Below are 26,320 nucleotides of genomic sequence, written 5' to 3' on the forward strand. Positions count from 1 at the left end.
ACACACACACACGCACACCCATCTTTGTGACGTTAGGTCCTCCTTTTAACCCCCAAGGTGAGGGTGTGGGAGACTCTTTGAATAAGGATTTTATCTAAAGCGCCTCGGATCGACATCTTCTTATTCTTCATCAAACAGCATCGGGACGCACATCTGCCTCAGCGGGATATATTAAAACTTTCCAATAACAGCTGCTGACAGCAGTGGATCTCAGGTGTTCAGGAAATACCGTGTGTTCCTCCTGCCATGGCCCGGCGTATGTCGCCTGCTGTCGCTTTTCTCTTTTGTTTTGGATTATCGGTAAGTTTGTCGTGTTTTTAAATATCTATCAATAGATATTTTACGTTTGCAGCACGTTTACAGAGGCTACCCAACTTTGGTATTTCTCCATTTGGAAAATATCGTATTTTAACCTAAACCGAAACAATCGTAAGCTATATGCGTCGAATAGCCTACTGAAACTGGTTTTGTTTAGGCTAACGTTATTTGTTTTGTTGCCTGTTTGTTTATAGTATAGCCTGCCTTCGATATGTAGCCTAAAGCAACCACAATTATGGGCATAAAGTTATGTGAAAAAGTCACGTATTGAGCTCGTGTATCTCTTTTAACTCTTAGAATGCCTGAGGGGAATCGACTCAATTGTCTACCCCTTTACAGAAATTTACCATGGCAACTAAATGTTAAAAAAATGGCACTGTAAAAACAGTTACATATTGTCATAAAAACTATTTTCATCTATAAGTGGTAGGCTATTATTCAAAGCTGTCAATAAAATAAAGTGAACTTTGTTTTTAGCAACAATTTAAGTTTTTTATTAAATTAAACTTTATTATTACCCTATTATTATTAAACTTAAGTTTATTAGGCTAAGTGTCTTGATTTTTTTGTAATATGACATTAGGCACCATCGCAAGTGTCAATCAATAAATAGCCTACATTTTTAATAAAATAAGAGAGATTTAAATTGTTCAACATTGTTGTGGAGATCCCCAACTAACTTATTATGGTTCTACATTAGTAATCATAATGGCAACTGTAGTATTTTGCTGGAAACTTAAATTATGGAAACCTCCACTATTTACCATTGTGTATTCGTGTATAGTGCATTTCAGAACAGGCTCTGTCTGGTATACAGACAGACAGACTACAGCAGTCAAGCTGGATCTGCAAGTACTGATATGTCTTGTATAGTTTACCCTTTCAATTTCAGGAGTGTTGAAATTCCCTCGCTCTGGCACCTAATGTTTTGTAATTTCTCAATAAGATTTACTGAAGTTCATTTCACTGAACAACAGTTCAGTAAAATTATGTCTAAATGAGTGCATTCTATAAAAAAATATTTTATCTAGAATGTTTTACACTTGATCTCAGTGAAGGAACATTTTACGGCTTTTATCAATATGTGGTTAGGCCTACATCAGGGCTGAAAATGGGGGTAACGCGGGGAGGGCCGTGGGCCGGTAGGCACCGGTGTTGTGCCGAATTTCGACCCCCGCCAAATTATTATCCCCCTAACATTGGTAGGTTTAGGATTAGTTGTGGGGGAGGGGTTAGGATTAGGCAATCAGGTACTAACTCAGGTACTAACCCGGTAGGGGGTCGAAATTCGACTCAACACCGGAATCACTGTACCGGCACTTCTATATTTGAAGCTGTATACCATAACTTTTTCTTGCGTGCCGGCACTTCTCGCATGTTCCCGGTACTGCAACACAATCTCATGAAAGTGCATATCTATACCACGAATGTTATTTCACGTGACATTTATACGGCAAAAATGTTTTTGTGTGCATATGCTACGCACTGAAAATGCCTTGGTTAGGATTAGGGGTGGGGAGTGCGTGCGTGCGTATTACACGCCCTAAAGGGTGAATCATATGCACACAAAAACTATTTTTGGCGTTTAAATGGCACGAGAAATAACATTAGTTGTATAGATAGGCTACACACTTTCATGAGATCAGACTACCTGACCGAAAAATAAAAACAGGCTATTGATTAATTGTAGGCTATACATCGTGCAATCATAGCCTTAAAGCAACACTAAGTAAGATTTTTTACCTTAAAATAATGTTTCCAAAATCGTTTCAGTGGTTCATCAAGTCGTAACATGGTGAAATGCACTTATGCCACAGCTTTGGGGTCCTTTATCTGATATATCCACGCTATGTAAGATTGCCAGATCGGGTCGCGTTTCTGTAGTTCTAATGAAACATAAGAAAACTACTAATTTGACTTGCTTTACGGCAAGCGTTACAATTGCTACAATTGCTCGTTTGTGATGTCGCAATACATCATACTTTCGTAAAATCATGCATCATACTCTACCTTGTCTGTGGCCATTGTTGATTCCAAAGCCGGTGCTGGATAAACAGGGAGCATGTGCGTGCGCGTGCGACAGTAGGCTGCAGTAGGCTAAATTATTTACGACAGCGGTAATGGACAATTCCGCCTCCAACCTGTAGGGCGACCGCAGAGGAGAAGTTACTCGGTGTTGCTTTAACGCATGAGTGGCGCGCGAATCACCGTTGGCGTGTTCACCAGCGCTCCAAGAGTGTGAGAAGATTTGCGCGAGCCGTTGATAAAATGTACAACCCATTTGAAAATGTAGTTAAAACGCTGTGGAGAAAATCAAACATGATCCAAAAACAGCCACTAACAAGACTGATGAAACGAGGGGAAAAAAAGCTTTTGAAACTTCTCATGAACACCTTTACTATAATTTATCAAGTTCTATTGTATTTATTGTGGTAGGCTAAATTTTAACCAACTTGTTGTAGAATTTATAATAAATAGTATGTTAAGTGAATAGAATTCTGTAAGAAAAAGTTAAAATGTGAGCCATCAGCCATGAATGATCTACCTGTAATTATATCCTTATTGTAACAAATGCTATTTTAAACAATTACAATAACTACTTTTGCATAAGGCCAAGTAAGTTAGAATCAAGAGCTTTAAAGTATGGACATTCTTGAATTATTGACTAAACAATTGGTTTTCCTCATGTGTAAAATGTGTTCTGCTAATATGACAGAAATGCCTATTGGGAAAATAAAAGATAATCAAATTAATGACAGGAAATTAACATGTTCACTATAAGAAAATTTTTAGCAATGATAGTTTGACTTCCCATGGCACTTTGTAAACAAGTGATGTTATCAACCAACTTTGCATGATGTGTGGGCCATTTTGCAAAAATAAAGCAAAAATAAAATAAAATAAACCTCAAGAGGAAGCATTTCCTGGTACCCGTTAAACAGTTCACATTTTAACACCCCGATGTTTAAACCCAAACTACAGCCTTGCAACCGAGGGAGACAACCAGTTCCCCCATCTCAAACAGGAGTGAACAAAATAAAGAAAATCACCTTTTGAAAGTAACTTGATGCTTCAAATAAAGATTGTATCGATTACATGTGACACCAGTAGGTGGAGACAAGTGACTTAAAAATGTACCTGTCATTGAATCAGTCATTCAAAAGATTTGTTCAAAAACGCTCATTCATCCAGTTATGAAGCAAGTGACATCTTTATAATTGAGTCCTTGAATCATGCCCCCGCCCCAACACCCCTAGCAAGATCACTTTCAGGACCTCTGTATAACCCTGCATACGGCCCTGATGATAACATCCTCAAAACAAAAAGTTTTATAAAATGATAAATATCACATTTCCACCCTTTTAACCATTGTTTAAGAAAAACAATGTTTTATCCAAAAAGGTTTATCCAAAATATTTAGCATTTTAGAATGCACATCAGCTTCCCTTCCCTTAAAACTGGATTCACCTTAATAATTGTTGATTTTAAGTACTAAAGTAGGCTACTAAACTGAGAGGCTTCCATCCAAAATATTCCTCAGTTTTCTTTAACCCGAGGACTTTAAAATGTAATTCTGTATGCACCACATATGCAGATTCCTAGACATTGTATCTTTAATTTGGCCAAAATCAAACAGGTGATTTTCTCCAAGCAGAGATTCTGTTGAATAAACGTGTTTGTGCCACACAATTAATAAATGTTGTTCATTGACCTTTCATGTGTCTGTCTTGATAATTAAGAAAATATTGTTTGGAGGAAACATGGAATTGGCCTGTTTAATGCTATTATAGATTATATAATATTTTATTTTTAAGTACATCTGAAACGTCATTAAAAGTAAATAATAATAATAATAATAATAATAATAAAAAAACTGCCTTTTTTATCATTTGTGATACAATATAATATCATATATTTGTGAGAGTAATAGGGATAGGATTGTGGGTTTTTGGTCACAATAATATTTGTATTAGTATTTGGTCTCATAATACAAGTACAATCTAAAAACAAGTACATGCACACTATAAGTTTATTGTATCAAAATATTAATTTAAATGTGTGTGAACATGCTTTATCTTAGTTGTGTGTGGTCTCATTAAGGTGATCTTGTATTAAATGGAATGCATTTTGCTTTTGCCAAGCTTTTCTTCATCTTATCTTTCTTAATTAGAAGTCTACTGAGGTGGGTTGAAGTAATGACTAATAGTGCAGTGCTTTTTCTGCAGTTGCAAATCTTTTGAAGTTTATATGTCTAACCATTTCATACGAATTTCATATGAATTATCTTGTAGTTAATTGTTCCTGTAAACACACAGGATAACCTTAGTGTCAAATGCAAGTTCCAACAATGAATAATTTACAAATCATTCGAATGCGATCGTTCTTACCAAGAAGGGTAACAAATATATATATATATATATATATATAAAAAAACTCCCTGTCTCCTTTCCAGTTGTGTGTGAAAAAAAAAACTGGAAAAGTTGTCTGAAGAAAACCTGTTTTCACAAATAGGTATTGTGCATTTCTGTTTTCCCGCAGTATTTGTTTGAGGCTAAAGCCAGAATCCAACACTCTGCAGCCCTCCGCAGGCACAAGAGAGAATGGATCGTCCCTCCCCAAATCCTAGAAGAGAATGTTGATCACACCAAGAGACATTTCATTGCAAAAGTGAGTGAGCCTTTGTCTGCTGTCATATATGCTTGCGTAAACATTACTGTATGATCGACGTACAAGCAAAGAAACTTTACAATAATGTTCCATTTGTTAACATTTTGTGCTAACAATGAAAAATACTTCTAAAGAATTTATTAATCTTAGTTAATGTTAATATCAGCAATTACTAAAACATTATTTAATCAAAAACTGTGCCTGTTAGTACTATTGGTAACACTTTACAATAAGGTTTCATTTGTTAACATTAGTTAATTAAATTAGTTAACATGACAATGAAAAATACTTCTAAAGCATTTATGAAATCTTAGTTAATGTTAATTCCAACATTTAATACATTATAAAATTCAAAAGTTCTGTTAATATTATTTAATGGCCCTGAGCTAACATGAACAAATAATGTACAGTTGTATTTCTATGAACTAAAGTGATCAAAGATGAATAAAAACTGTAACAAGTGAAATCTCATTGTAATTTAATGTTTGTAAATACATTAACTAATGTTAACTAATGGAACCATATTGTATTATTTAATGTAGCAGAGCTAACTAACAATGAGCAATTGCATTTTTTAAACTAACGTCAAATGTTTTGCTCATTTTTAGTTAATGCATTTACTACTAATGGGATCTCATTGTAAAGCATTCCCAAGAAATAAATCACAAGGCACCAGCTTTTGGTCAGAATTGGTCATCAAGAGTGAAAAATAAAATCGTATCTTATCTCATCTATTTGCAATTCAAATTCATGTTATGCATAAAAATTAATTTTTATAGGTGATACAATTTTAGCAGGTAATTATAGCAGGTACTCATTATTTGTGAGATGTAATGTCCAAATGAAAATAAATTACATCACAAATATAAGAAATGACTATTATGTGAGAAATAAAGCCAAGATTACAACAATAAAGTCACCACATCACATGTGTGATATACATTGCAACACTAGCTTACGCATTTGATATTTACAATGCTTCATTTCAATGTGTCAGTACACTGTGGGCTTGGTTGTTTTTTGTTTTAAAAGATGCATTTCTAATTTATTTAGATTCGCTCAGACAAGGAAGACACCCAAATTAGGAATTTGAGGTACTCACTAAAGGGTGTCGGCGCAGACCAGGATCCGTTCAATTTATTTGTGGTGAATCCTGAAACAGGATTTGTAAGAATAACGGGAATCCTCGACAGAGAGTCCATTGCACAATACAATGTAAGTGAAATGACCATGATGACAATGGTGATTGATGATGATAAAGTTGGTTTTAATACCTATTCTTATTGATAAGAGTTAGTGATCTAGAAATGCATGTCTTCACCTCCATAGCTTTACGGGGTTGCTACATTCATAAATGGCACAATTGCAGAGAATAACATTGGACTACGAATAAAAGTGAAGGATCAGAATGATAATCCCCCTGTTTTTGGTCCGATAACTCCAGGGGCTGTAGACGAACTCAGTGCAGTAGGTATGTGGCTTGCAGTTGTTACAGCTGAAAAGAAATGTGACTTTATTTATACAATAAACATAACAGTGAGTATGATCAGGGTTGGAAATTAAAATCCACTGTGGTGGGTAATGCATATCAACCACTGATCTATATAGAATGACATTCTATAGTCATTCTATATAGATCAGTGATATCAACACACTAGCCAATTGGTAGATGGTTTCTGGAAAGAAGCCTTTCCCCTCAAAAGGATCCTCAAAAATTAGCAAAACAACATGTAAAGAAGGAAACGCAGAACATTGCCACGTCTTTAAAAGTTTAACACAATGTTTTCTTAAAAATGCATACCGACGGCACAACTCGCCATCTATAAAAGAGGACACTTTTTCTAATCTGTTCAAATTATTGCCACATTTCCAAGACTTTTTGGCAAATAACGCCCTAGCGTCTTTATAGCTACATGCAGGTAAACTCAAGGCAATTATAAAAGAAGTCACAGAGAGTTCTTCCTTTATTTCTATTTTTCGCTAATTGTATCCGCAAACAGTGATTGACCTTTCATAAAGCTGCAAGCAATACAACGATTCAGAATCCGATTCAATAATAATAAACAGAGCAATTTCAAAAGGGTCCTCACACCATCGGTGCTCGGGCCCTAAATAGGCTATATTTAAATCTAAGCTGTGTCATTGATAATCTGGTTTATCTATGATCATTTTGTTTTGACTAATTAATTATTAATTAATTGAATTAATTTCAAACACTGATTATGATAATTATCAAACTCTGCAAGGGGGTCAGTAACAAAAAGGCGTCACTGCTTGTTAATATAAGGTTTGTTCAAAGTTGTAAAATGACATGTGGTGCAACTCCCCAAAACATATATATATAAAAAAACATTTAAATGATATATATTCCCTTTTTAAAATATTAAAATAGTTTAAAAAAATGAAACCGTATGAAACCAAAATGAATACAAAGAGCACATTTCTAAGAACTTTCCACATGCTTTAAACTAAAAGATATTTCCTTTTTATCGATCTTGGACACAGATACACCAGTGATGAAGATCAATTGCTTTGATGCTGATGAGCCAGGAAACCTAAACTCTCAAATCAAGTATGAAATTGTTGAGCAGCAACCAGATGGGGAGAGAATGTTCAGAGTTGACGATGACGGGACAGTCCGTGTTAACAATCCTAACCTGGATAGAGAGGTGAGTGGTCACGATCACTATATCGAATGTGTATGATATCCAACATGTCACGTGATGTAAGACACAGGCTCCATGTGTTTGCACTGACACTTCTTCATTGACGGCAGTTATGAGCTTCTTTGTGCCAGATGTTCCACCCCACGTGCCCTGTTATTGTTTCCATTTTTAAATGATGAATGCTGGAACAAAGACACTATGGCTGGTTTTGTTGAGTAGTATTGGAAACAACTCCACCTCTTTATTTACACACTGTCTCTCTCTTCAGACTATTGATCAGTATGTCCTGATTGTCAGAGCATCTGATCTGAATGGTGCCGCAGGTGGCAATTCCGCCAAAGAGACAGTCACTATCACAATCAATGATGTCAATGATAATGTGCCTACATTGCAAGGCCCAGTAAGAAAATATCTATACATTGTTAATATCCACAGGGTTTTAGTATGTTGTTGTAGTGCTTGCAACTTACGTTTTTTTCTCCATAGTTTGAGGCCAGTATCGAGGAAAATACAGACAACGTGGAGGTGATGAGACTCAAAGCAAGTGACCTGGATCTCAAAGACACAGACAACTGGGTGGCTGATTGCTTTATTGCATCAGGCAATGAGGCTGGACACTTCAGCATTAAGATGGACCCAAAGACCAATGAGGCAGTCCTGATGCTTAACAAGGTGTGCAATGTTTTTTTTTCCTTCTGTTTTTTGTTTCTTTTTCTAGTAGGTTTGTCATGATACCAAAATGTCAGTATTCATAGCAATGTTGGTCAAATTCTCAATGCCAATTTAATAATATTTACATAATAGGCTGCATTTACACTGCAAGACCCAATACACAGATAAAAAATATTTACATACACTGCGATTAACCTTTTGGGTCAGTAAGATTGTTTAATGTTTTTTGAAGTCTCATCAGGGCTGCATTTGAAAATACATTAAAAACATTAATATTGTGAATATTACAATTTAAAATAATTGTTTTGTAATGTAATGTAATAAAATTCTGATTTACTGCTCAAGAAACATTTCTTATTATTACAAATGTTGAAAATTGTTCTGCTGATTAATATTTTTGTGGAAATCGTCGTTTTTTTCAGGATTATTTAATGAAAGAAAGTTCAAAAGAGCAGCATTTATTTAAAATATGAATGTTTTGTAACATTTATAAATGTTACTTTTGATCAATTATACGTCCTTACTGAATAAACACATAAACTTATTTCAAAAATATATTACTGATCCCAGGCTTTTGAATAGTAGTTTACTCATTTTTTTGTTGTTTTTTTTTCAAAAAGGATTCTATAACCATTCACATGAAACACAATCTACTGTTTACATTAATACATTGCGAAGATAAACTTTTTGCACAAGATTCGAAAATTGTCAGACTACAGACATTGCGTCAGTACTTGGTATTATCAAAACAGAAGAAAGACTAGTATTGTTACCTTTTTTTAGTATCAACTTACTTTAAAAGTACTGGTACTTTTAACATTGCTAGTTAATGGTAGATTCTTGCATGCTAACTCGTACATGCTAGCAATGAACAGTTCTAAAGCAGATTATACTCTCAGCCCTTTGCCTGAAGAAAGAATATTATGTCCATTTTCCCTACAGGCTGTTGATTATGAGGACGTCAAAGGCCTGAATCTTGGCATCGGTGTAGTCAACAAAGCTCCGTTCCACCCCTCTGCAGCTGTAACACAACAAGGAGTAAATCTCAGCTTTGGGGGCAGCGGTGCAGGTGCAGGAGGAGGAGGAGGAGGTGGTGGAGGAGGAGGTGGAGGTGGCGGTAGCAGTAGCAGTGGTGGTGGCAGCGGAGGTTCAAGTAGCAGTTCATGGTCAGCCACAGGCGTTCCGCTCTACAATGTGAAGGTAAATGTGAAAAACCAGCCGGAAGGACCCAAGTTTGTGCCTCTAACAAAAGCCATCCCCATCTCAGAAAGCAAGACTTTTAACAGCAAAGGGATCATCGCAAGGTACCCGGCTATTGATACAGACACAGGAAAGGAAGCTACCAACGTAAAGTATGTTAAAATCAAAAAAGTTGTATCAAAAATTAAGAGAAATCAGCATTTAAATCAATGATAAATGAGCCTGAACTATGCTCACTTTTCCTATAGATATTTTAAAGCATCTGACCCAGATAACTGGCTGAGCATCGATGAGATAACAGGGGGTATTCGACTGAACAAGGCTCCTGACCGCGAGTCCAAGTTTCTAGTTAACGGCACCTACTACGCCACCATTTACAGCGTAACTCAAGGCAAGTTCCAGGAAAAAGAGAAAACTTTTTCATCTTTGTTGTTTTATAAGGATGTGGATCTGCTTGCTGTCCTAATGTTTTAGTATTTATTCAAAAAAAGTATTTTTGAACTGTTGCCAGATGTTGCAAAACTTTTTTTTTTTTTTAAACAAATTATGTGGTAGTATACTTCAATAACTTATTGACAAATCACACTTCCACTGCGGCATATTGTTTTATATAATGACCACATGATATTGCAGATGCATAACGTCCTGAAGATGGCAGTCTCTTCACATTTATCAACAATAGTTACTGAGTCAGTGATGTTTGGATGTACTGTAACCATCTGCAAGTTATATTGTAAAATACCAATTAACATTACTTTTATATTTCATTTAATATAGCAATTTATTCTCTTATTTTTTTGCTATATTTTTCTTTTCTTTTTAAATTTGTTGTCCTTTTTTAAAACAGACAACAGTTGTTCTTTCTCGACAGTTATTTATATTTTTTTATTATTATTTATCATAGTTTTATAATGTTTATATAAAATGTGAATATAAAATATAATTGTTTTTAACAATGTGTATCCTCTTGTCTATTATAGACTTGCCTTCTAAGACGGCAACGGGCACCATTGCCATCCAGGTAGAGGATTTTAATGACCACTGCCCCACTTTGACAAGCAAAGTCCAGACACTTTGCACTGAAAAGGACGCGGTCTTAGTCACTGCAGTGGATGAAGATGCACCACCCAATGGAGCTCCATTCACCTTCAATGTTGTCCCAGGAGGAACTAAGGGGAAATGGTCAATCGAGCATTTAAACGGTACACATCTATCTATCTATCTATCTATCTATCTATCTATCTATCTATCTATCTATCTATCTATCTATCTATCTATCTATCTATCTATCTATCTATCTATCTATCTATCTATCTATCCATCTATTTATCTATCTAGTGTCACTGAGGGGTCTTCGTCTAAATATTTTTTATATTTAACTATTTCTAACAATTAGTCTAAATTGTTTTTAGGTATTTTTCTGTTGAAAGAAGTCAAACATACTATAATTAAGTGAGTTGTTCACTCTAAAATTAAAATTAGCCCATGATTTACTCATCATTACTCATGGATGGATGCACTTTTTTGAGCTTTATACTGATGGTTACAATCCACTGCTATAATAAAGCTATGAAGCGTCAGGGTGTTTATATAATATAACTCCGATTGTAGTCGTCTGAAAGAAGAAAGTCATATATACCTAGAATGGCTTGAGGGTTTTTAAATCATAGGGTTATTTTCAATTTAAAGTGAACTACTCCTTTAAGTACTTGTCAGAGGTCTATTAATCGGGACGTCACTGCTGTGTTTGAGATCTGCTGTTCTTCTCCTCATCAGATACCACTGCCATCTTCAGGACCCAGGAAAAGCTGTGGCCAGGAGAATATGAGCTGACGGTGGATGTTAAGGACCAGCAGGGGTTGGGATGTCCAGAACCTCAGAAAATAGTGGTGGAAGTGTGTACCTGTACAGCCCAGGGGGGTTGTGACCGAACTGGAACAGGAATGCTTAAGAAGGGGTCAAAATTTGGAGCTGCTGGAATCGGTCTGCTCTTCCTTGGATTGCTTTCATTATTACGTAAGTAGCCAAGGTCACTGAGAGATTATGATTTATAGTTATTATGGTGCTGAAATAAATGTTGTGCTGTATTTCTCCTCTGCTACAGTCATCCCACTCCTGTTGCTGGTCTGTCAGTGTGGAGCTGCTGCGATGACAGGAGGTTTTACAGACGTGCCCTATGACACTAAAGAGCATCTCATCTCTTACCATACTGAGGGCCAGGGAGAGGACAGGGTAAGAAATCTTATTGAATTATGTAACAGGTGTGAAATGTTATTAGGATTGAGATGTTATTTTTGTCATAAATCTGAATAAATGACAACCATTTTGTCTCTGACAGGATGTTCCGGTACTTGGCCCTGACATTCCTGATGGTCCGATGATTGGTTTTAAATCCAAAGATGTGGGTGGTATGAATTTTGCAAGTGGTCTAGGAACAACATCAGCTGGCTACCTGAAGTCCAATTCCTGGATTTCTGGCGATCGTGGCTACAATGAAATAGGCATGGCATCGATGACGAGAAACGAGAACTTTATGAGTAGAGAAATGGATGGAGATTTTGACGGAATGGTCGTGTCAGAAATGTTCCTGGGTGATTATTATTCACAGGTAATATATACCTACTGGATAATGTGTATATAAACAATCAATCTACATGTTTTTCTTTCTATCTATCTATCTATCTATCTATCTATCTATCTATCTATCTATCTATCTATCTATCTATCTATCTATCTATCTATCTATCTATCTATCTATCTATCTATCTGCCTTACCATCTATCTATCTATCTATCTATCTATCTATCTATCTATCTATCTATCTATCTATCTATCTATCTATCCATCTATCCATCTATCCATCTATCTATCTATCTATCTATCTATCTATCTATCTATCTATCTATCTGTCTGTCTGTCTGTCTGTCTGTCTGTCTAATCTATCTATGTGGATCAACTATATGTATTGCTTTATGTGTGTTACAGAAAAGCAGAGAATTGGAGGATGGATTTGCTAAAAATGAGCCCATGGTGTATGGTTATGAGGGGAAGGGCTCCCCTGTTGGCTCTGTCGGCTGCTGTAGCATACTCGAAGATAACAATGACCTAGAGTTTCTGAATGACCTTGGGCCAAAGTTCACCACACTCGCTGAAATATGCGGAGGTAGAAAGAGTGAGGTCCCCACTCCTCTTCCTCCCCCTCCAAAACCCGTCGTAGACCGTACCGAGTTGGCGTCTTCATCAACCAATGTTATAAATACAGGGAATATAGTCACTAACCGAGATCTATCTACAAATTCAATGAATATAACTTCCAACATGGCTGCGACATCATCTTCTCGTGTGGAGAACGTGCTTGTCACAGACAACCGGCCCACAGTGATTACGAGTGTCCAGCCGGCTCCAACGTACCTGGTGCAACCGCAGCAAATGTACTACATGGTCGAGCCGCAGCCCAGCACGGTTCTGCTCGCTGAAAGGCCCACCATGGGAGTCGGACAGAACATGTTCGTGCTGAACAGCGGCCCAGTAGCGGAGGGGGTTGTAGTCCAGGGCACCAACATAGCGCCGAATACCCTGAATCGTGGTGAGAGAATGGTGCTTGTTGACAGCGGTGGTTCTGCTCAGGCTCTCAACACCGGAATGCTGCACACAAGTAATATGTCTGGATCACAATTGTTTTTGGTGGATGGGGGAGCCTCAAGCGGTCAAGTCCTTCAGGGGTCACTTCAGAGAGGGCTTGCTGGATCTCAGGGCCTGATGGTCGTGGAAGGACAAGGGGGCCATGTGATGCAGAGGTCCCTCAAAAAAGGTGTTTCCACTCATGGTGGATCTCAAAATGTCTATTATATGGAGAATAAAGGGGGATCAGGTATGGTCCAGGGGGGTCTTCAAAGGGGCATGGTGTCCACCACAGAGTCCATTATTGGTAACGCTGGAATCAGTGGGTCATCTGTCCAGATTAACCAAAATCCATCGTCACATAAAGTTGTTGTCCAGGAGAGAAAGGTTATGACAACACAAAGTATCAAGTAACAATGCAACACTCATACAGTACGTGTACAGTTGTGAAAGTGTTAGAGGGTTTAAAAAGCCGTAAAAAGTCTTGAAAAGCAATTTTTAGCTCATGCATGCCAATCATTAGAGTATCATGTTGTCAACATGTTAGGTCATGGAGAATATGCAAATTAATGCTTGAAAAAATGGTTTTAATCCCCTTCAGTTTACTTCGCTGTATTTGTAGTGCACTATACATGAATTTCTTATTCCCCCCCTTCGTTTGTTGCATATTTGTAATATGTTACTATATGTATGCATTCAGTGTGTTTGTTCTGTAAAAACTATTATTTGCCGATACTATGTAGTTCTGGTTGTCCTGAGGTCATTCCAGTGCAGTTTATGCAAATCAGCTCAAAGCTATTTTAGTAACGAGCAGATATACAGGAACCACCTATTAAATGCAGAAGTCAGCCAAGCCAGGGCATATGTGTTTCAGTATCCTGAAATGTACAGGACTGTAAAAGACAATTCATAAATCACTTGTGGCATCAGGTGAACTATAATGTATGTTTTGGGAAGGTGTTTGTAGGATAGATCAGAGTATTTTTGCATTTTTACAATATTGTTCATTCCTCTTTTTAGTCACTTGTAAACAAAAAAGTTTAAAAGTCTGATTAGTAAGTTCTGTTTAGAAGCTTGTGGTTTTCATCTGCAGTGCATTTAAATGCAAAGACCAAACACACATTCCAAGCAATAATGTGTATGTGTATGAAATTAATGTTATGTAAAAGAGTCTTATATTTGTAAAAATAATAAATTTTTATTTCAAAACATTTGTATTTAGCTATACAATAACTGAAGCACATTTCCTTTGAGCATTAGTAGGAATTAAATGCTAAAAAAGAAATATATATATATATATATATATATATTTACTACAGTTGCGGTGCTGGGCTTTTTCTATTGACAGCTCTGGTTTGGTACCCAACAATGGGCAGTGGGTTACAACTTTCCCAGAAATGGACTCATAGCTGCATGGTGGGAAAATATGGAACTGGTTTCAACAGTGAAACATTTGTCTGGGGTCAGTAAAATATATTGTAAAGCAGAATAAGGCTGTTTAGAACTTTTTTTTAAACGCTAATTTTTATAAACGTTTGATATGTTTGACTATGTAAAAGACTACCAAAATACAATAAACCGTCATTTTTTTGTCATCCAGTGTAATGTTGTATCTGTCCATGGGCAAATGTCAACCAAAACTCGACTGCACAAGTTTGGTGTCAGAGAATTTAATTGGCCAGTTTTGTTTCAATTGGAGAACAACATATGGACACAGAGACAACTACTTGAAATATCCACATTTTTCCGGACAAGCGTTTTAAAATATGGGTGCTGGTTTTGGGAACTGCCACTCAAAAGAACTGAAACAAATCATATCAAATAATAAGTCTGTGCTTCAAATTATCCTTATCTGTCAGTTTGACTGAATGAGCAAAAAATAAATAAAAAGTTATCCATCAGAAAAATAATGAATCACATGATATGTTAATGTGACATTGATATCAAAGAATATCTGAGGCAAGTCAGCTGCGCTCTGTTCAGATTCAGAAAATTTTCTTTTTTCTTTGTATTTCACTGTAACAATATTAAAAGCATTGCAGATACGACTCTCTTGTGGTCAGCTCTTCCAAGCCATTGGAAGACTTTAGCCATTATTTTTTAAGCAACTGAAAAAAGCACAAATGTCAGGGCATGTCAAAACTTCCTCAGGGCCCATAGGGTTAATGAACCATATGCTGATTTGTTTTTTACACAGGCACTTTTTACGTAATTTTATAATCTTTTTTCAAAGCCCAATATTTTTTTAAATGACAGAAATGTGTGTGTGTGTGTGTGTGTGTGTGTGTGTGTGTGTGTGTGTGTGTGTGTGTGTGTGTGTGTGTGTGTGTGTGTGTGTGTGTGTGTGTGTGTGTGTGTGTATCGGTGACCGTGAAGATCATGTGTGACTTGTTTTTGTACAACCAGTTAGTATTTTCAAATCATGCCCTCAATGTTTTCTGTGTCCATATACCAAGTGCCATAAAAGTCACCAAGTTTCGTACTGTAACGGTTTCTCAGAGACAAGGCAGAGAGAGAATACAATTGCACACACACTTTAATGAAAAGATTCCACAGGAACATCTATGAAGACAAGAACAAAATCACCACAAAACAACGATGAACATAGACCAATCAAAAGGCACGAGCTAGAGGATGGATTCTTCGCCCTCGCCTTCTCCTCTCTATATGTCATACATTGAGAAGCCTTTTGGGTCTCAAGGACCTAGAGGAGATCTTGCCGGAAACTAACCATTTATAGACTTGTTATATAACGTATATATGATATGAAATGATGTAATGTATGGTTCTATTGGTTAGATCTGTATTACTCCCCTTAAACTTTCACTATATATTGTATAACCCAGATATTAGAAGTTGAGATTCTTCTCTGCAGCACTGGTGAATTGTTCATTCATAACTTTTTGAATAAAGACCAAGATTGGGCACTTTCATTGGACAATTTCATTTCTAACACTAGCTAAATTTAGAAAAGTGAAATCGTGTTTTACCACCCCTTTAAGATGTTATTTAATTTAAATTACTTATTTATAGTCATATCACATTTTAAAATGAACTCCACAAGAACATGAAGGCATGGAGGCTACTTGCTGGGTTACTCGATACAGATCCCGCTTTTTTCTGCTGGATACCCAAGAATAGGTCTTCAATCAGATGTTGCAACGCCACCGGATCATCTGTTCTGAGGTCATCTGGAGCTGTAAAGAATTTGTGAAGGTCTTTAATCAGTATCATGCATTTTCTATGCCATCAAAAATATTTTACAATTATACTATTATACACACAATTACACTATTTCAGGCTAAGGAGGTTGACAATATGATAAAAGGAGGATTCAATAAGAAGAATGTAGTAATAATTCATGTAAACAAAAAAGGACATCCAGAAATGTTCTGCCAAAGAATCTGAAAATATTTGTTCATTTTGCTAATTTTTCAAGGGTGAATAAGTATTATTTTCACAGTTCACCGTTTATCTTTTGCACTACAGTCCCCAGAATCCTCTTTGGCGCACCTGCAATCACTTTCCCCTGAATTATCACCTGCACCTGGTTACAATCAATTACCTCATCACCCAGCTCTATAAAACTCTCACGGATACTTCAGTCTGGGTCAAGCCTCCAACAGGAATAGACCATAACCCATTGCCGCCCGAAGTCTCCGAGTCATCCTGGACCCGTCAAGTAACGTATACTCACCTTTGAAATACTAACCTCTGTGTCCTTGTCCCGCTGTTCCCAGAAGTCCTGCCTGGTTCCATGTTTCCTGAGATCTGGCATTCATCTGAGTGTCCCACATTCCTGCTGAGATCTCCTTGCCCGCTGCTGCATCTGAAATAGAAAATGACACGTATCAATGAACAGTGATTGCTTGAATCCATCTAACTTAAGAAGGATCTGCTCACCTGGAATCTGCTCTGCACGTAGCGATCATCACAGAATCTTCACCTGAACTTTGCCTACTCACCTTTGCACTTGTGTCACTTTGAATAAAGCAGTGTTGTGATTCACTTACCTCTGTCTCCGTGCCTGTATCCTGACAGAAGGCTTGACCCATACAACTATGGATCCTACACTGCCCGAAGACAGCGCTTCCGCACACCCCACGGAATCCACCATGTTCGACCAGAACAGTTGTACCCTGGAGGAATTTGTTAAAGTTTACCTTCACCTTTTCCAGGATGGGAGCTGGGAAGAGGACTTCCTTCAGCAGGAGTTCTGGAGCGGGTTAGACGATCCACTCGCCCAGATGCTGCTGTTGGATGATATCAACCTACCTCTCATCAAATTCATGGACCGCACGCTGTGGGTGTGTGGGTCCTCATTCACCGTGGGAGACATCCAGCACGATCTCCACATTCAGCCCAAGATCCACGTCAGCCCCGCCGAGCCTGCAGTCCACGTTAGTCATCCCAAGCCTGCACGTCACGTCACGTCAACCATCAACCCAGCCACCAGATCAGTTTATGGACTTCCACGATTGATTTCCAGGGTGACCGATCTCCCGCTGATGTCACTGCGTGGTTCCAGATGGGCCATCCGGCCAAAGTCTCGTCCCACAGAGCCTTCACCGCTGATCCCGTTCAGTCCGGCGCCCTCTTGCTCTCGGAAACGGAGGAAGAGGAAGAGTACTTCATGCACCACACAGTGCCCGAAGTCCAGCCCAGAGCTTCCTTCGCCGCTGGTCCCGTCCAGCCCTGAGTTTCCTTCGCCGCTGGTCCAGCCCAGCCCAGATCCTCACGTCACGCCTGCAGAGCCAATCTTCGAGCCAGAGCCCATCCAGCTGGTCCCGTCCACGGTCAATGAGTCCAGTTCCGGGTCCCATGATGTGCTGGCCCCGTCCAGTTCCGAGTACCATGATGTGCTGGCCCCGTCCAGTTCCGAGTCCCATGATGTGCTGGCCCCGTCCAGTTCCCAGTCCCATGATGTGCTGGCCCCGTCCAGTTCCCAGTCCCATGATGTGCTGGCCCCGTCCAGTTCCGAGTCCCATGATGTGCTGGCCCCGTCCAGTTCCGAGTCCCATGATGTGCTGGCCCCGTCCAGTTCCGAGTCCCATGATGTGCTGGCCCCGTCCAGTTCCGAGTCCCATGATGTGCTGGCCCCGTCCAGTTCCGAGTCCCATGATGTGCTGGCCCCGTCCAGTTCCGAGTCCCATGATGTGCTGGCCCCGTCCAGTTCCGAGTCCCATGATGTGCTGGCCCCGTCCAGTTCCGAGTCCCATGATGTGCTGGCCCCGTCCAGTTCCGAGTCCCATGATGTGCTGGCCCCGTCCAGTTCCGAGTCCCATGATGTGCTGGCCCCGTCCAGTTCCGAGTCCCATGATGTGCTGGCCCCGTCCAGTTCCGAGTCCCATGATGTGCTGGCCCCGTCCAGTTCCGAGTCCCATGATGTGCTGGCCCCGTCCAGTTCCGAGTCCCATGATTTGCTGGTCCCGTCCAGTCTTGCGCCAGAGCCCGCTGATCCTGCGCCAGAGCCCGCTGATCCTGCGCCAGAGCCCGCTGATCCTGCGCCAGAGCCCGCTGATCCTGCGCCAGAGCCCGCTGATCCTGCGCCAGAGCCCGCTGATCCTGCGCCAGAGCCCGCTGATCCTGCGCCAGAGCCCGCTGATCCTGCGCCAGAGCCCGCTGATCCTGCGCCAGAGCCCGCTGATCCTGCGCCAGAGCCCGCTGATCCTGCGCCAGAGCCCGCTGATCCTGCGCCAGAGCCCGCTGATCCTGCGCCAGAGCCCGCTGATCCTGCGCCAGAGCCCGCTGATCCTGCGCCAGAGCCCGCTGATCCTGCGCCAGAGCCCGCTGATCCTGCGCCAGAGCCCGCTGATCCTGCGCCAGAGCCCGCTGATCCTGCGCCAGAGCCCGCTGATCCTGCGCCAGAGCCCGCTGATCCTGCGCCAGAGCCCGCTGATCCTGCGCCAGAGCCCGCTGATCCTGCGCCAGAGCCCGCTGATCCTGCGCCAGAGCCCGCTGATCCTGCGCCAGAGCCCGCTGATCCTGCGCCAGAGCCCGCTGATCCTGCGCCAGAGCCCGCTGATCCTGCGCCAGAGCCCGCTGATCCTGCGCCAGAGCCCGCTGATCCTGCGCCAGAGCCCGCTGATCCTGCGCCAGAGCCCTGTCCAGCCCAGAGTTTCCTTTGCCGCTGGTCCAGCTTAGCTCAGGGCCCTCTTCACCGCTGGTCCTGCCCAGCCCAAGACCCTCTTTGCTGCCGGACCCTCCCTTTCCTGTCAATTTCCCCATTAAAATTTTGGGGGGGCGCAGTATACCTGCTAGAGGGGCCGCGGAGTTCCCTCAAACGAGGTTCCCAGTGTCACCGCCGTGGCCGCCCGAAGGGTCTTCACCGCCGCGGCCGCCCGAAGGGTCTTCACCGCCGCGGCCGCCCGAAGGGTCTTCACCGCCGCGGCCGCCCGACGGGTCTTCACCGCCGCGGCCGCCCGAAGGGTCTTCACCGCCGCGGCCGCCCGAAGGGTCTTCACCGCCGCGGCCGCCCGAAGGGTCTTCACCGCCGCGGCCGCCCGAAGGGTTTCACCGCCGCGGCCGCCCGAAGGGTCTTCACCGCCGCGGCCGCCCGAAGGGTCTTCACCGCCGCGGCCGCCCGAAGGGTCTTCACCGCCGCGGCCGCCCGAAGGGTCTTCACCGCCGCGGCCGCCCGAAGGGTCCTCACCGCCGTGGCTGCCTGAAGGGTCCTCACCACCATGGCCACCCGAGGGTCCCTCAGCTCCGCCCTGGACGCCCGAGGGTCCCACAGCTCCGCCTTGGCCACACCCACAGCCTGCTCCATTGTGGCCACACCCACAGCCTGCTCCACCATGGCCACAACCCCTGCCTGCTCCGCCCTGGTCCCCCGAGCTGCCAGTTCCGCCCAGGAGGCTTCACGTCCTGTGCAACCACGCCCTCGTCAGCCTCCAGGGCGCCCACCCTCCCACCCCTTTGAATGTTATACGACGCGAGGACGCGCCTAAGGGGAGGGGGGGGGGGGGGGGGTTCTGACACAGTTCACCGTTTATCTTTTGCACTACAGTCCCCAGAATCCTCTTTGGCGCACCTGCAATCAATTTTTCCCTGAAATTTCACCTGCACCTGGTTACAATCAATTACCTCATCACCCAGCTCTATAAAACTCTCACGGATACTTCAGTCTGGGTCAAGCCTCCAACAGGAATAGACCATAACCCATTGCCGCCTGAAGTCTCGGAGTCATCCTGAACCCGTCAAGTAACGTATACTAACCTCTGTGTCCTTGTCCCGCTGTTCCCAGAAGTCCTGCCTGGTTCCATGTTTCCTGAGATCTGGCATTCGTCTGAGTGTCCCACATTCCTGCTGAGATCTCCTTGCCCGCTTCTGCATCTGAAATAGAAAAGGACACGTATCAATGAACAGTGATTGCTTGAATCCATCTAACTTAAGAAGGATCTGCTCACCTGGAATCTGCTCTGCACGCAGCGATCATCACAGAATCTTCACCTGAACTTTGCCTACTCACCTTTGCACTTGTGTCACTTTGAATAAAGCAGTGTTGTGATTCACTTACCTCTGTCTCCGTGCCTGTATCCTGACAATTATAAAGTTGCCCTAAGTTTACTTCTTAAAAACACAGAGTTCTCAAATTCAATCATACTAATCTTTTTAATATTGTTTGTGTATATTAAACAATATTTGTAAGTCGCTTTGGATAAAAGCGTCTGCTAAATGATTAAATGTAATTGCAATAATATTCCCATTTGTTTTGCTGAATCGATATAATTTTATGTTTCCATCTGCAGAAACAGCAACTGTATCTGGGGTGCAAGCTGGGCAAGAGAAGTGATCAATGCCGCAGCGTTTTTCTCTTTCATGATGACAGTATGTCCATTCAAGGAAAGCTTTTTGGAAGACGTTGCCACAAATGTTACCACTCTGGAATTCTGAATGTTTGAATACAGTGACACACCAGTAAGACTTGCATAAATGCAGAAAACGAATGGCTTTCCAAGTCTTACCCTTCCAAATTGGTGTGAGCACTGTTGTAACATTTTCACAAATGTTTGTCTTGAAAGCCCAGGTGCGGTGATCTTCAGCTCCTCAAACGACCTGAAAAGGTCTACCTGGTATATGGTTTGAAACCCGAAAGTACCTGGCCAGTAACCACTAAACAATAGGTCCACCAACTCAGGTGTCCATGATGCAAGACATGTTCTGTAATTAATAACTGGCAGGAAGATGTCACAGCGACCTGCAAAGATAAAAAAAAAAAAATAATAGGTGGCGGTTCTAAAGGGGGGGCCAGGGGGGCCCGTGCCCCTGTGACAACAAGCTTGGCCCCCCTTGTGGCCCCCCTAAATGTGGAGTGTGAAATAATTTTTACAAAACTGTTTTTTGCTATCGTTGTATGTGTATTATTTTTTTTATTCTATCTTTGTGGATTTGCTTGTTCACGTGACAATTCGCATCACATTCGCGGGAATCGCGGCAGAATAACTTCTGTCTCCTGCACGCGAGAGAGGAGAGAAGCAGAAAGCTGGTAAATGTCATTTCAGTTGCAAGTTCATTCTTTATGTGTGTATTGAGAGTGAGGAGTTGTCGTCATGGTACAGAGCCCCTCCCCTCGATATCACGGGGTCTCGCGGGATTCTCACCCTCTCCGCCATGTTGGCAGGATTCCGGCGGCAAAACAAGATTGTTTACGTGTGTTGTTAACTCGGTAGTAGAGGAGGTTCTCGCAATTCCACACTGTTTTACCATGCCTGGAAGTCACCGCTGCGTTAAAAACTGCTCCAGTACCTCACACGATACATTTGGAAAACATAGGAAGAATGGAATACACTTTTTTAAGTTACCGAAATGGACACAGCATCAGGGAGAGCAAGTCTCTGACCTGACGAGGAGACGCCGGATTACTTGGTTGGCTGATGCCTTTGATAAGTTGACACTGTTTGCTGTGCCTTAACGAACATGTGCAAAAGTGTTGTTTGAGTGCCTTTTTCATTACTTTTTTATTTCTTGAAATAAATGCTTGAAACAACTTGATATGGCTTAACAATATTTATCGAGAACTGAATATATATGTATTTTTTTCGGACAACATAAGTTTCATGGACAACATAAGTAATAATAATAAAATAACAATACTGTTCTTAGTGCAAAAGAACAAATATCTTGATGCTGCTTCTCCAAATACCGCTGTTTAGCGCTTGGTGTGAGCTTGTTCCTGTAAGGTCCCTTTTCTTTCGCCTTATCTTTTTGCATTTCTTTACTTTCTTCCTTTTTTTCTCGTATTCGTAGATCCGTCTCTGTCCCGCCGAAATAATAAATGCGCGAAAATAATAAATGCGAAAAAATGAAAGAGCTCTTGAATGTTTAGTCGCGCTTCTGTGAAGTTCTGATGGCGTTGCCCCTGGCAACCGATAGCGTCTCCTACCATCATGGCGGACCGGCTCAGACCCCGCCCACATCGGCACGTGACTCCTCAATCTCAATCGGGTGTGCGAATGTTTTAACTGTAGGCTATACGAGGCACTGTGAGCTGACATCGCATTTGTCTATCGTCCTTTCACTGCTGTGTGCGGTTCATAGGTATAGGCTATGTCCCCTAATTAGTTTATGTCTTATATTTATATCATATTATGTTCTTATACAGGTCCTTCTCAAAAAATTAGCATATTGTGATAAAGTTAATTATTTTCCATAATGTAATGATAAAAATTAAACTTTCATAAGTGTAACCGGGTCAAAAGTCACTAAAGTTAGTTACTGAACTGTTTAACAGAGTCCTGTTTAAGTGAACTGCATATGTGAAGTGTTTTAGTGCTTTTCTCAGTTATGGACGTAAAGTTACGCTGGCCCTTTAAGAAACGTTACTTCTGAAAGTGTCGCGAGAACTGAGTGTGAGTAGCGCGCTTTCCCAACGTGGTCGTGGAAGCTGTTCATGCGGACGCTGTGCTGAGTTAAAGGTGACAAAAAGTCAGTGATATAGTGAAATAGTGAGAAATAAGGACTTTTAAGAGTGTGTAAAGTGTTAGGTGCTTTGCGTGACCGGCTGGTCGTGTATTGCGTCAATTGATAGTGATTTCTGTCGAGAGTCATCTCGGTGTGGGGAAATTCCAACAACACAATTCATGAGAAGCGTGAGTGATAAAAACATTATCATTACCGCAAAAGGGGTACTATTGTGTGTATAATGTGATGTGTAACAGTATTTTTGATCTGTGATACTTCTGTCTAATAAATTAGAGGGGAGAAGGGTGATCTGTGTGGGCCCTCCGTGTGTTACTGGGCAGAGAGTGAGACATCAGAGGGAAATTCAAGTGCCTCTTCCACTGTGAAGCTGTTTATGGGTCATTAAGTGGTGACAAAGAGTAAGTTTGAACTTTGTTCATTTCATGTGAATGTACAAGTGTTTATGTGAACATGTGAGATATTGAGTGTAAAAGTGTGTGATCGTTTTGAAAGGTTTATGCAAATACTTGAAGTGTGATTTCTAAGATTCATTGTACTGTATTTTGCTTGTGACAAAGCAGCTTTCCTGGTAATATGTGATGACAAATGCTATAAACGTTTGTGTATGTGTTTTCTAGAGAGAAAGGCTGCTACTGTTGTCTATGTTAGTCAGACTGAGTTTGTGAAGGGTTCATTTGATGTTGTGACGGGAAACAAAAGAGACAGTGAGACTCATTTTGATGTGAAAAGCCAACTTTATTGTTTTAGTTCAATTTACACAATCCTGTCCAACTTAAGTTCCTGAAATTCTGCTTAATTAATGCTGCGCCTTTCAAAACGCAGTCTGGAATAAAAACCCCTTTATAATTCTAGCTCTGTGTCCGGTGTCGTCACTATCTTGCACACCGGGCCACAGACTAATTTTGGTACCAGGAGTGGGGTCCCATTGCTAATTTCAGGGTGACAGACAGGTAGAGTAGGAGAAACATAGACAACAGTAGTGGTGAAGAGGTGTCGAGTAGCCGGTGCCCGGGAGGTCAACGACGTGAAGTGTGACGTACCTGGGGGGCCTGTGAGGGGAGCTAAAGGACCAGCTTCCTGGAGCGCAGGCGGGTGTTCGCTTCAACGCGGAGATCGTTGGCGAAGGCAGCCGCAGAGGAGAGCCTCAGGGTTAACTGCAGTGACTGTGTTTTATCTCTTTGTGCCATTCGAGATAGAGACATTGCGAGGCCATGGACTGGGACGACGATGTTCAAGCTGCTCAGGCTGGAGCCAGCCGTGATGTGGACAATGCTGGTGCGGCAGGTCAGGACGATGTGGGTAATCCTGTAGCCGAACTTCAGTCACAGATTCTGGAGTTAGGTCGAAGTCACGACCAAGTAATGTCTGCTTTGTCTAATATGAACAATGCTACTAGGTCATATGTCTACATTCCAAGGGAACGTCAAATTGTGCCCTTTAGTGGCGATCCTGTTAACCTGTTAACCTGCACCCCCCACTCAGGGGCTCACAGCTGAAAATGACATACCTGAATTAAAATAAATATAGCTCCTGAGAACAGTGTACCACAGGCACAATTAAGGTCTCTTTGGAAAGAAGACACTTGGCACTCTACTAACAATCAATCAGAGTTGATAATGCTCAAACAAATAAAAAGTTATAAAAGTTGAAGTGCCCCATAAATAATGTGAACTTCAAAAAATGTTTTATTATTTCATGTACAAATATATAAAAATAGACCTGGAGGAATCCAATTAGGTAAAGGATTGAAAGCCACAAGTCTCATCAGTTTATATTTCAAATTTGAGGAAGATATAATGAAAAATGGGGATCCTGCAAGCTTTTTTCCAAGACTATGTCAGTTCCCTTTCTCCCTCCCCCTGCCTGAGGCACATCCCCAGAAATGACATCCCCAAACTAAAATAATTGTAGAGGCTGAACAATTTGCTCTACATGCACAATTTAGACATATTTAACCCTTCGGAGTCTTGGGCTATTTTGGCCGTTTTTGAGTACTTTTATTTTTTTAAATTTTGCAACATAAACAAATGTTTAGCATACCAATGTTTGGTATAATTTTTTTCAGCACAACATCACCTATATGATCAGACAATTAGTTTTTCACGTTGATGTACTCTATCAACATACTGGACCCAAAATCACACAAAAAACACAAAATCCGAATAGAAAAATTATAGCTTTTCTACTACAAAAAACACAAACATGCTCAATGAAGCATTTTAAAAGGTTTAAAATGTAAACACAAGTTGTAAATGTCAACATATACAGGTACAATTCAGATATAATCAACCTATATACAAAAAAAATATGATTTACAAAAAAAAGCGGGTGTAGCCATAGGCTTTCTTTCTTTCTTTTTAGCTCCCACTTTTTAAAAAATGTTGTGCACACAATTATTCAGAGAGCTATATTTAAGGCCTTGCGTTCCCAGAGTATGAGGGTTCACATATAGTGCAAATACAACATCAAAAATGTAAAATTGAGATAAAATTAAACTATATGCAGCAAAAAGGAGGTGTGGCAATAGGCGTTTTTTCTTTTCCTTTTTGCTTAGAAACTCTACAAAACACTTCATGTACAATTACACAGATAGACATTACAGGGATTTCATTCCTTGAGTAAGAGGGGTTCCTCAATAGTGCAAATATACCATACAAAAGGTAAAATGAACACAAAATCAAATTATACATACAACTATTTACAACAAATATCAGGTGTTTTTTATTTTTATTTTTTATCTGTGCCTCTCCTCAAAACAGTTTATCTAAATCTACTCCTAAACTACCTAAACTACTCCTAAACTACCTAAACTATCTACACTACTCCTAAACTACTCTCAAAATCTACTCAAACTCTTCCAAAAACTAGCAATAATCTCTCTCTATATATATAACGTATATATGTCTCTCTTTATCAACTCCGTAAAATCCTCTGCCTTTCAATTTTGCGTCTTAGCTCAGTTGGCTCCTCCTCCATTCCCTAAAATGTGCAGCCTGAAGAGCAGAGTCAGCAGATTCACACATTTTTCTCCGTTTTGTTTTATGACAAAAACCGACGAAGTTATTAGAATAAATGCAACGCCTGTCGCATCCCATCTTGCGTTCTTTTACGAACGCGTCAGTATTTTTTTATATAAAGTTTAAATGATCATATCTCCGTTTTTACTTGGTCTATCAACACAAAACAAAAAGTAAAATAGAATTTTCAAGCCAGCACTTTCGACAGAAGTGGACGGCAGCGCACAACGTGAC

General features: G+C 40.8%; 1 protein-coding gene and 1 long non-coding RNA gene across 2 annotated transcripts; both read left to right on the forward strand.

The window, feature by feature from the left end:
- On the forward strand, window positions 1–14,740 carry dsg2.1 (desmoglein 2, tandem duplicate 1). The gene is made up of 14 exons (XM_077220966.1): window positions 1–300; window positions 4,858–4,986; window positions 6,040–6,201; window positions 6,316–6,457; window positions 7,492–7,655; window positions 7,921–8,052; window positions 8,139–8,324; window positions 9,267–9,676; window positions 9,773–9,915; window positions 10,505–10,726; window positions 11,301–11,540; window positions 11,629–11,756; window positions 11,863–12,132; window positions 12,510–14,740. The coding sequence occupies exons 1-14, from the start codon at window positions 247–249 to the stop codon at window positions 13,557–13,559; spliced, it is 3,432 nt and encodes a 1,143-aa protein (XP_077077081.1). The 5' UTR covers window positions 1–246; the 3' UTR covers window positions 13,560–14,740.
- An 8,245-nt stretch (window positions 14,741–22,985) lies between these two features.
- LOC143729652 (uncharacterized) lies at window positions 22,986–24,716 on the forward strand. The gene is made up of 3 exons (XR_013200035.1): window positions 22,986–23,236; window positions 23,343–23,467; window positions 23,687–24,716. It is a non-coding gene; the product is annotated as an uncharacterized LOC143729652 (long non-coding RNA).
- Window positions 24,717–26,320: the final 1,604 nt, after the last annotated feature.

The sequence above is a fragment of the Siphateles boraxobius genome, unplaced genomic scaffold (assembly GCF_051911475.1).
Source record: "Siphateles boraxobius isolate OS27281-9 unplaced genomic scaffold, OSU_SipBor_1 8, whole genome shotgun sequence".
NCBI classification, from domain to species: Eukaryota; Metazoa; Chordata; class Actinopteri; order Cypriniformes; family Leuciscidae; genus Siphateles; species Siphateles boraxobius.